This window comes from Nematolebias whitei, chromosome 10 (assembly GCF_014905685.2).
Source record: "Nematolebias whitei isolate Nwh7 chromosome 10, NemWhi1, whole genome shotgun sequence".
NCBI classification, from domain to species: Eukaryota; Metazoa; Chordata; class Actinopteri; order Cyprinodontiformes; family Rivulidae; genus Nematolebias; species Nematolebias whitei.
Window position 1 is genome coordinate 5,054,835 of NC_056507.1, and position 11,735 is coordinate 5,066,569.

The following is an 11,735-nucleotide window of genomic DNA, read 5'->3' on the forward strand; positions in this document are numbered from 1 at the left end:
GCTTTGCAGTCCCTGTGATGGACTTGCGACCTGTCCAGGGTGTACCTCGCCCCTCGCACAGTGATTGCTGAACATGGGCACCGGTGACCCCCGTGACCCAAAATGGAAGAAGCGGGTAAACGATAATGGATGGATGTTGCTTTGCAGTATTATATAAAAACAAAAACAACCGGGTTAATTTTACTGAAATTACTTTATTTAGTAAAGTATTCAGTCTCAAAGTATAAAAATAAAAATTATCCTTCTGTTATCTAGATTGAAAAAGTCTGCACAAAATATAGATCAACAAAATCTACCACAAAAACTAAAGTGCAGGTGCAGTTTCCCAAAATAACTAAATAAAATGAAGCTTAAGATCTGTTGAGCATAAATGTAGCATACAACAAAGTATATATGTTGCCTTTAAATGAGCTTTAAGTTCCTAAAGTTGACAAGGCATCCAGCTGACCCTGAAGCTTGTGATATTTCAGCTTCCTCTGTTCCTGCAGGAATGATTCATTTCTCTGATGCTCTGTCTTTGATCACCTGACTCTGTTCTTGGTCCATGGACTGTGGAATTCAAGAGACACAGCTGACCTGTGCGTGTTTGTACCAGCAGTTTAGAGCGGGGGGGACCCAGCCGAGCTGCGCCCGCACCGGCAGCCTAGAGTGGGGTGGGGGGAGAGAAAAAAGCCGAGCTGCGCTGGTGGGGGGTGAGGGAGAGACAGTTGAGCTGTCACTGTCTGTACCGCAGTTTAGAGCTGGATGGAGAAACGCAGCCGAGCCGTGTGTTGTTTATTTTTAGCATTGTAGCTAGCTAGTACTGTGCGCAGCTAATTAGTGTTACGCCAGTACCGACAAGTGGATGGGGTGGGGTTGCGCAATTCGGTTCGGTAGTTCGGCGCGCTCAGTTCTGTTCACGGGGTGGGACAAACACTGACGTATGTACTTATGTCATGAAATTAGCATATCATGATATAATTTTTTTCCCAGGCAAGCTTTTTTTACCGGTATTATTGTGAACGATACGATATGGCCCAGCCCTAGTATGGTATGATATGGTATGGTATGGTCTCTTACTGGTCTCTCTTGTAAATGAGTCCTCGAGGCTCAATGAGACTAACCTGCAAAAATAAAGGTTGAATGAATGGTATGGTATGGGGAGGTATGGTAAGGTATGGTGCAGTTGCCCAACGAGGGGCCTACACATGTTGCAGTGACCAGATGTTGGAACCAATGAGTATATGAAGGAACCCACACACATCTTGAAGGTTCCAGTCACTCAAGACAGACCACACCAAGGCAGGAATCACCAAATTACTTGCCAGACATTACAAAACCTCATGGTTTCTGCATCTTCCATTTGGACACTGGTATTAGACATTTTAATAACGTCCCATGTCATCCCACGCTATGTCTCGACAACTGACATCAGTCAGACTACCGGTCCACCATCTGGGCTGACGACAACTCCAGAGCAGAGGTGGGTAAATGTAAAGTGGCGCTGTAACCGAGAGACGTGGAATGATGAGCGGTGCGTACCATGTTCAGTGATGTATCTTGGTTCTGCAATACCACTTGTACAGAGATGTCAGGGTGATGGAAGGACACACTGACGTTATTCCTGCATCGTGGTGTGTGGACCATAGGGTGTAACTTCAGGTCACCTCTGGTAGTCTTTTAGGGACCCTGACAATACTGCCACATCAACGACCGCCTGCTTGTCTTACCTGTCCTGAGACAATGCCTTCAACAAGACATTTGTTCACACAATGTACATGTGTTTATGGGCTGACAACATCATGTTGAAGTCCTCCTGTGGTCAGCCAGCTCTTCAATCTTTCACTAATTATTCACAATCAGTTTGGGCATCAGTACCAACCCAGTACGAGCCTGCTGGGTCTTGTTTCAACAGCTGTATGCTGAGTTGCTGTAAGAGAGACTATAACATGTATGTATGTACTGTAACATGTATGACTCTGGTTTGCACAGAATCACTGCTTGCATTCAGGTCTGAAGCAATACCCTACACTTCTGACCTGGAACCAGCAGGGTGTCCATACTGCCAACTCAGTTCTTCACCTGATTTGATATAATCATTAGAAAACACGCGATCTCTTAACACATTCAGCTTCATCTCATTTCCTACACTCTGTCTGGGTGCGTAACGTTATTTAGTCAGTGAGTGCAGTTTGAGAAAGATGACTTTCATTCCTGTATTGAGCTACCTGGTGCCTCTGCTGCCCCCTGCAGGTGGAGGAACACAACGGTCACATCTTTAAGTCCACTCAGTACAGCATCCCGACTTACTGCGAGTTCTGCTCCTCCCTCATCTGGATGATGGACCGAGCCTGCGTCTGCAAATGTGAGCATTTGACCAAAGATTCACACAAACATGCATTAAGAAAGTGAATAACAACAAATACCTCAGGTGTTTTTTATTATTTATATTACAAGCTGTGAAGAAATGCATGGGGAAGCTTGTTCAGGAACATTTTCTTCTTTGTTTTTGCTGTTCAGCCTAAAAGCAAGTTGTAAAAATCTACAGGATGCCTGATTTTTTTTTTTTTTTTTAACAATCTCACACAAATAAACACACCACCTGCTAATGTTGCTAATGTTCTCCTAACTCATTTACCACTCGTGTCTGTGTGTACTTTCTATTTCCACCCTCATAGCACATTACACCCCCTCCAACTTCCCCCCCACACACTCATCCCCACCGAACTAAAACACTTTCCATGTGTATCTAAGTGTCAGCAAAATTCAATCAAAGCTCCCTCTCCCTTCATAAATCTGCCTTCTATCTAGTTAGAAAGCTTTTTTTTTTTGCTGTGGCTCAGAGAGCAGACTCTCTGCTCATCTCGACTCTTACCAGAGGGTTTGGTTTCTGCGCATCGGTTGGGAGAAGCTTGTTGCGACGCAGCGCGGTCTGATCGCGTTGTGTTTGTCTGCAGTGTGTCGCTTCGCCTGCCACAGGAAGTGCTGCTCCAAGATGACGACGAAGTGCAGTAAAAAGGTAGGCTGTGTTTCGGACCTGAGATTTCTGGTATTCCTCTAGGAGCTTGACTAGGACAAAAACATTTTAATTCAATTTTAATCTCTTTTGACATGTGATTATTTCCTATTCCACAAGAAGTGGGCACTCGTGTTGTCCATGTTTGTTTGTTTTTTGTTGTCTGTCTGTTAGCAAAATATCTCATGAACTCCTAGACAGATTTTAATGAAGCTGTTCAGATGTGAACATCTATAACTGATTTTTTTTTTGTGTGTTAATGTGATTTAAGATGGCTGCTACAGCTAATCAAATGTAACCAGCACACAAACGGCTAACTAGGTTGATTTTACAAATATGGAGCTTAAAGCTTTTGTAGCTGAAAGTCATCCCTAACGTGTCCTTCTGGTCATGTCTTCGGGTCGGACTTTGCCAATTGGAGTCAACTTTGTCTGTTAGCAAAATATGTAATTAAAATCATTAAAATCCTCTGGATTGATTTTAATGAAACTTTCTGGAAATCAGTAATGGACGTGCATCTACAACTCTTTCATTACCGTATTTTCCGCCGTACACGTTGCACCACCCTACAAGTCGCGTCAGTCCAAATATGTCTAATAAATTACAAAAGTCTGTAAATGCGTCGCTTCGCCGTATATGTCGCATCTGTTATGCGTCAGGTTTGTTACGCATCACCGCTGACAGCCTGGAAATGTGGGGCGGTGTTGTGCCAAAAATCGATTGGCTGCCAAATGGTGGCCGCGAGAGCGTGCACGGGAGGACTTTAACAAGACTTTCACAAGATTACCGTATTTTCCAGCATATACAGTAAGTCGCAGTTTTTTGCAAAAATTTGTCAGTCCTGCGACTTACACGCACGCTGAAGCGACTTATATGCGTGTTGTTTTTTTTCCATATTCATAACGCAGTTTTTGACTGACGCTTTAAATTTCGAAGAACTGCAACAGCGAGTCCTCCCATGCGTGCGAGCGAGCGAGCTTCACTCAGCAGGTGGAGGAACGCTGGAGAGATAGCGGCTCCGGCTACGATCCATCCATCCATGGATGGTGAAATGAAGCTGTTTTGACCATTAGTGAATTTATTAAGGAAAAGTTAAACTGAGACAGACCTTTGCTATAATGTCGAGCAAACAATTAATTGTTTTTAAGAGTTAATCTTGTTAAATTTCAAAGAACTGCAACAGCGAGTCCTCCCGTGCACGCTCACTTCACTCAGCTAGCGCAGGCGAAGGAACACTGGAGAGCTTGTACTTTTCAGTTTCAAAGGTTTTTTACCCTGAAAGTCACTTCTGAATTGAATGAAACTTAAAAGTAACAGAGTTTTATTTTTGTTTTGTGTGAAACCTCGTTGAAGAGGCTCCTTCCTGTCTGGGCTTACATGATGGGATTTCCCCAGCATTGATTTTTTTTGGAGCGTCAAGATTTTTTATTGTTTTGTTTTTGTTTTTTATTGATCACATCTACATTTCAGGAAGCCTCTTAGTTTCAGACAGGTCACAGAGATAGTTTTTAGATAGAGATTTTCAGCAGTAGTTTTGTTTTTTTCTGATCCGTTTGTGTTTCCAGTCCTTAAACTGATCATAACCACTCCGATCCAGTAACCAACAAGGAACTGATTTAGTTCTTTACACTTTGGAAAATGACGACCTGTAAGTTTTTCCAGGTCGTCATCCTTTGCTAAACATGTGAGCATGTTTATCAAACGTGCGTTTGTGTAAACCGTTTGTTGTGGATGCTGTAGTTTTGTGTATTAAAAGTTTTTTAATAGATGGAAATTGAGGGTGAAGTAATTTGTTTTGGGCTTAATGTAAAAGTGGACATGTTCAAAGCCGTATTGCTGCTGTTAGCATCACCGTTGTCCATAAAATCCACATGAACGCGTTGTGTTTCTGTTTTCAGTATGACCCGGAGCTGTCGTCTCGACAGTTCGGCGTGGAGTTGTCTCGTCTGACCAGTGAGGAGCGAACTGTACCTCAGCTGGTGGAGAAGCTCATCAACTACATCGAGATGCACGGCCTCTACACGGAGGGGATCTACAGGAAGTCGGGCTCCACCAATAAGATCAAAGAACTCCGACAGGGGCTGGACACAGGTGAGACTGAAGCAGAGCCAGCAGTCATAAAATATACACATGTTGTATTTTTTAAGAACTTATCCTGATGCTGCTCAATAATCCAGGCAGAAAAATCTAACAAAGTGAAGTCAGGTCCTCTGGATGGGTTCAAAAATAAATAAAAAATAATTAATTTAAATAAAAAAAAATCTGTTAATGTTTTGTCTTTTATCCAAAGGACTTCTTCAGTCTGAGAAGCTGCAACAAACTCAGTCTTATAAATATCACCTTCTCATGGTGGATCAACCAGTTTGTTGTTGACATCCAGAACTAGTTGTTCACATGATGGAGGAGGACCATCAAACGACCGATCACTAGTGCCCTGATGGCCGCTTGCTGTTCACAGAGGGCTGAATGATGCCAGGACTCTGCAGTTTGCACTCGTCTCCAGGCCAGAGGTCACTCTTTCAGGGATGAAGATGTTCACATCCTGGACAGAGAGGAACGATGGTTTGAGAGAGGAGTGAAGGAAAGGAGGCCATCTTTGTGTAAAGAAACCGTCCATCATTAAACAGGGGCGGAGCCTCCGTGTCCAACTGTCCCCCTCTTACAATGCTGTGATTGCTAGTATCACATTAGTATGACGTTCCAAACCAACGTTCCCATTATATATAAAATATATAATATAATATTTTATATGTATAGTTGTTCTTTCGTGCTGCTCCCTGCGTTAGGGGTCACCACAGTGAAGTCACACGAAGACTTGGAAATTGTTTTTACAATAGACGTCCTTCCTGACACAACCAGACACTGAGCTACCACAGCCCTCTGTGTGGAGCAGAGCTGCCATCTAGGGTGCCCAGGGAGCAGATGGTGGGGGTTACGGGCCCAGAATGGGACAAATGAGGGTGGAGGCAGGTGTGGGTGTTTCACCTATCCCACCCATATTTTTTGATGTTGTCGGTCCGACCTTTTGAAAATATTTACTCACGTATTTAATCCTTCAGTCTAAATGTAACCAGAATCTATTTCAACACATTCTTGCCAGACTATGGATTCATTCAGGGTTTAAAGTCCAAAATGATCTAATGTTGGAACAAAACTCCACAGCCGTCCACCCCGTCACTGTTTTGACTTCAGTCTAGAGAAAAGGAAACCGAGTTACTTGATGTGAACGTGTTCTTCTGCTGTAGATGTGAGCAGTGTCAATCTGGACGACTACAACATCCACGTCATTGCCAGCGTGCTCAAACAGTGGCTCCGGGACTTGCCCAGCCCGCTCATGACCTTTGAACTGTACGAGGAGTTTCTTAGAGCCATGGGTGAGCAGCTTTGATTCATGCTTCTACTGGTGCTCGGCAGCTTCTGATCATCCACCGACCTGAAGCCTGTGGTCTGATGCTGTGTGTGTGTTTTCTGTGTTCAGGCCAGCCGGACCAGCGGGAGATGATTCTAGGGGTGTACTCGGTGATCGACCAGCTCAGCAGGACACACCTCAGCACATTGGAGCGCCTCATCTTCCATCTGGTCAGGTCAGTGATGCGATAAAGATCAGATTTAGACAAAAAGCCTTCTAATTAAATTGGGATTTTAAAAGCCGAAAGCTGTTTGGGTCCTCTGAGCTTCATGTCTGCATGTCATCAAAAGCTTGTGGTCTAAATCAGGTGCATTCATATCCGCGCTGTTTGTGGACATTTGTAAGAGCCAGCTTTAGGATAAAAAAAGGATTTTCATGCGATACGTTGCAGAATCACCCTGCAGGAGGAGACGAACAGGATGTCTGCCAACGCCCTCGCTATCGTGTTCGCGCCGTGCGTCCTGCGGTGTCCGGACACCATCGACCCGCTGCAGAGCGTCCAGGACATCAGCAAAACCACAGCGTACGTCCAGTGACCCAACACGCCCCTTATAGCTTTACAATGCATGCTGTGTAAGGTTGACATCGTTTGTGTAGAATTTTAAGCAGTTCTTTTTGCTTATAAACATTTTTTATTAAGAAATCCTGTTTAAAGTTCTGATCATGTATTCTAGCTTTAAGAATCAAGATTTCTCTTCACTCGCTGTAAGACCATAATCGTGTGAATGCTTATTAAGCACCTTTTACTGCTCCTTTCACATTTTGTTTCAGTTCAGCTTCTTTTACTTTTCTTGTGCACATTTGTTTTAGCTCATTTCAGCTGTTTTGTGCTCCTTTCACATTTTGTTCTGCTAACTACAACATTTTGTGCTTCTTCAAACTTCTTTCTGCTAATTTCAACTTGTTATGCTACTTTCAGCTTATTTCTGCTAGTTTCAGCTTTTTCTTCTATTTCAGCTACTATTTAGCTGTTTTAGGCTAATTTTAGCATCTTCAGCTAACTCCACATTTTTGGCGCGCATTTAAACTTTTTTCAGCCAAATTCAGCAAAAAATGTGCTCTCTCCACTTTCTTCTATTAAATTTAAGCTTATTTCTGTTATTTTTAGCTACGCTTCAGCTCTTTTAATTGCTCATTTCTGCTTTTTCAGATAATTTCCACTTTTTTTTTGCTCTTTTCTGCTTCTTTCAACCTAATTCATCAAATATGTGTTTGTTCTTTTCCTAGTTTAGGTTTGTTCTTCCATTTCAGCATGTTTTTTTAAGCTAATTTCAGCTGTTTTCAGCAAGTTTTTTCAGCAATAAGCATTCACACTGCATTTTCGCAGAAAATACAAATCCTCTTGTTACGACTCGTTTTGGCATTACTAAATGCTAAAAATGTTTGGTTTTTATTTTTGCTTAAACATATTTTCCACAAATGATTGGGTCAAAAATAAGCAACGACTTCCATTTGGCTGCATCTAGGCAGAAGAGAGGTCACTGTCTGGGCTGCCATGTCAACATCCAAGATTCAAGGAAATTGTGCTTTCTAGTTTTTATTATGCCTAAAAGTATAGCTTCTTCAAATGATGGGGGGGCCCTGGGGTGGCTGAAAATCTATCTATGGTGGCCACGGCCACCATTGGCCACCCTCCGGCTCTACCGTTGCGCCTGTCAGTGGATAAAATTGCTCCCTCCACTCACCAGGATCCACTAACTCCTACCCACTTGAATATCATCATCTAAAAACATTAAGGTTTCCTTTCATTCCCTGTTCAACTGCAGCCTAGAAAAACACTCATCTCAAAAACTACAAACATGCACTAATCAACTCCCTCAGCGACGAGAGACCTCGTCGTACCGCTTGTTTCAGACTTGTAGCTCAATGGCTTCTGACCGGACTTCACCTGTCGTCTGCAGGTGTGTGGAGCTGATCATCAACGAGCAGCTGAGCAAGTACAAAGCTCGTCTGAAGGACATCAGCAGTCTGGAGTTTGCAGAGAGCAAAGCCAAGAGCAGACTGACCCACATCAGGAGGTCCATGGTGAGACCACACTCACGTCATCAAGCCGTCTTCATGTCGTGTTATTCAGTGGAGCTGTTTCCTTCCTGGCTCGTTTCCTTCGGCTCGTCGGAGACGACGTTCTGTTCAGTGAGCAGCTGATGGCGCAGCCATGGCTGATCGTTCCTGCGTGTTTCTCACATTGTTCGTCCACAGGTTTCGCTGGCTGGCTTTAAACTTTTAACACTTCACATTTTATGTAGGTTTTGTTGTGTTCCTAACGTACCTAAAGAGCTGAGGATGTAGAAAAACTCCCTGCAATGAAAAAAACCTCATTATGGAGACGACACAAAAACTAATACTGCTCATTTCTATTAATAAATAAAAATGTTTTTAGCACTCTTTAAGGATGACTGAATCAATAGGAGAAAACTGTCCAAATAACTTGTAAGGCTGCAGATCGGGTCTTTCAGTAATAAAATGTATAACACTGTACAGTAGGGGTGTAACGGTACATGTATTTATACCGAATCGTCACGGTACAGACATCGGGGGCAGCTGCGTGCAGTCGATGAACAAACTGTGGCTCACAGCTGTAATCAAAAAGCAGTGGAGGAAAATAGTCTAAAGCACTTTGCACCAAAGCACAGCTGGTTCAGATGAAACTCAGCACCCGCCTGTTTAAGGCTGAAAGGTTTTCCACTAATCCACAGCAACAGAGGAGGGGGAAATGTGGATGTATGGAAAGCCAAAAGGGTCATAATCTGGGCCCTTGAAATGCTCGCTGGTGTCAAATAAAGCGTTAAGCCACCTGTGTATAAAGTAACAGCCGAACAGCCAGGTGTGAGTGTTTTCTAGAGCCCGGCCGATATGAAAATTTGTCTCATCACCGATACCAGCAATGGATAACCGATATATTGCCTTTAAATGTTTTGGATCTACAATTTAGAACTACTTATCCACCAAAATTGGTAAACGTTTGTCCTTTTTCTAAAATATTGTTCACATTTTTGAAAGTTAAAAAAAAAAAAAAAAGTTGCTTTTAAAATTTTTTATTTAAACTCGCTTTTTTGTGGTCAGCAGGAACTGTTCGTTTTAACACTTTCCAATTCAGAAATGTTTTATTAATCCCAAAGGGGAAATTAAATGTTATAACTCGTTATCCTCGTTTCATTAAGAGATGTTATAGATGCTGATGGCTGTAGGCAGGAAGGATCTCTTGTGAAGGTCAGTCTCGCAGCGGATCTGAAGAAACTGGGCTTTTGGCCCACGTATGAAAAAGTCTGGACACCCCTGCCTTAGAGCCGCAGCTGAAGAATGGTTTTAAGTTGTTTCAGAACCTTTTGAATTTCAAAGATCCAAACTTTCCACGTTAGATTTGTTCTAATCTGCTGCTGGATGCGAGATATAAATACTGAACTGAAGTTTTTCTTTCAGCTTCACCGACTTAATCTCAGTTTAGCCTAAACCTTTACAAACATCTTCTTACCTGCAAATAACCGAATCATTTCCTCCGTGACTACCGTACCTTCCAATCCCTAACCCTGATCTGTCCTTCCTTCCTACTCCCGCCCCCCCTCCTTCCAGAAACCTGTACTAATTGCTGTTAGGTTTATGAGCATATCCCGCACGGCCACCCCGGTACGTATGCCCCCTTCACTTGGTTGTGACCGCCCGCCACCGGTCCTGTCCTGTCCATCTTGGATCCATGCTGTCTGTATCGCTCTCACCGTGTCTGTGTGTAAACTGTTAGGTGTCTGTCTGTTTGAGTCGTTTTGTTCCCGTTTACTCAACAGGGTCTTTACTGCAGGTCAAAGATGGTTAGCCGTGTCATTATTCCAACCTGCGCACAGTCAAACTAATTATCATTAATTACCAAACTGTTCTACATCAGCACCAAAGTTCATGCTCAATAATCCAGGTATAAAATCCAACAGTGTTCAGTCGGATCATCAGATTACATGCCTCACTTTTAAGAAATACCATGAAGTGATTCATTTGAATAGGACTGTATTAATTGTCATTTGACTGTTTTCTTAATTTGGAGTTATAACTATAAAAACATTTAGTTATTGATGTGAAATAATTGGGCTTTGGCTGACAAAGTGTTTCCTATAAATCAAATTTTTAAGCACAAATGTGGAAAAAAAACATGCAATAATCTTAAATTAAATGACCGTTACATGCGTTTGTCTTTTTAAAATCAAATAAACGAGCCACTGCAAGAAAAGACAAAAAAAAAAAATTTAACGTTGATCTCAAACATATATGGAGCTGAAAACATTTGAATTTATTGTGTTAAAGAAGCAGTTCGATCTTTGGACATGAGGAGAGGTGTGACCTACTCACCTGTTACCTGTTGATCTTTGAGGGGGGGTTCTTCTGACGGGAACGACGAGCTAACAGACTGCCGTCATTTACAGTCTACCTAAAGATCTTAGTGCTTCAGGCACCAACGATTCTACAAACGTTTAACTCCTCGTTTTTACATTTCACACTCGCACAGCTATTTTATGACGTAACACCTGTTAGCTGACACATTAGGACACTTTATATTGTTTTTAGTGTTTCTTTCTAAATCCAAGCCCTAACTACCAGGAACTGATCGCTCCAGTTTAAGAACACCACCGTGACGTTAAGCCAGCAGCCATTTTCTGTGTAGCTGTTTGTGTTCATGCAGAGTGCATCAGTCCGTCGCTCACTGATCACTCCACTTCCTGTTTCTGCTTCATGGCGTGTTAACGTGCAGCCTAACACAGCTTCATTGAAGGTATTACATACGTGTGTGTTTTGATGATGATTGTGTGTAGTGACATCGAGCAAACCTCATCCTGTCTTTAGCAGTGATGTATAGGTCTGTCGTGATAAACAATAGATCAATTAATCGCATGATAAATGAAAATTATCGAACTCATTTTCATTTATCGGCTTTATCATCTCTCTCGTTCCACTGAAGACGCTGGATGACAAAAGGCTCAACTCCGGTGCTGTTCACTGACCCCTCCCTTTCTCTTTAAAATCAGTTTGCATCGTCCAAAATCACGTTTTTGGATCGCTAAAAGCAGCTAAGCTGAGAAGCTAAGCTAACAGGCCGATCTCTAACTAATTTGACTAATTATTGTCAAATTTCAAACAATATTATCGTTTATCGCAATAATTTTTGACACAATTAATCGCCCAGCAAATTGTGTTATTGTGACAGGCCTGGTACCTGCGTAGCATCATGTGGTCACAGCTGAGTCTGCACAGATACACTTCTTCACTCTGTGTGTGTGTGTGTGTGTGTGTGTGTGTGTGTGTGTGTGTGTGTGTGTGTGTGTGTGTGTGTGTGTGTGTGTGTGTGTGTGT

The 11,735-nt window shown here is 42.6% G+C and overlaps 1 protein-coding gene across 1 annotated transcript in view; it reads left to right on the forward strand.

The window, feature by feature from the left end:
• The window catches only part of LOC119416085 (unconventional myosin-IXAa), a 128,130-nt gene that overhangs the window by 112,542 nt on the left and 3,853 nt on the right, over window positions 1-11,735 (forward strand). Inside the window, exons 33-39 of the mRNA XM_037683262.1 lie at window positions 2,233-2,344; window positions 2,937-2,998; window positions 4,894-5,086; window positions 6,241-6,369; window positions 6,474-6,579; window positions 6,796-6,927; window positions 8,306-8,429. Of these exons, the coding sequence (XP_037539190.1) occupies window positions 2,233-2,344; window positions 2,937-2,998; window positions 4,894-5,086; window positions 6,241-6,369; window positions 6,474-6,579; window positions 6,796-6,927; window positions 8,306-8,429 (858 nt within the window). The remainder of the gene's footprint in view (window positions 1-2,232; window positions 2,345-2,936; window positions 2,999-4,893; window positions 5,087-6,240; window positions 6,370-6,473; window positions 6,580-6,795; window positions 6,928-8,305; window positions 8,430-11,735) is intronic.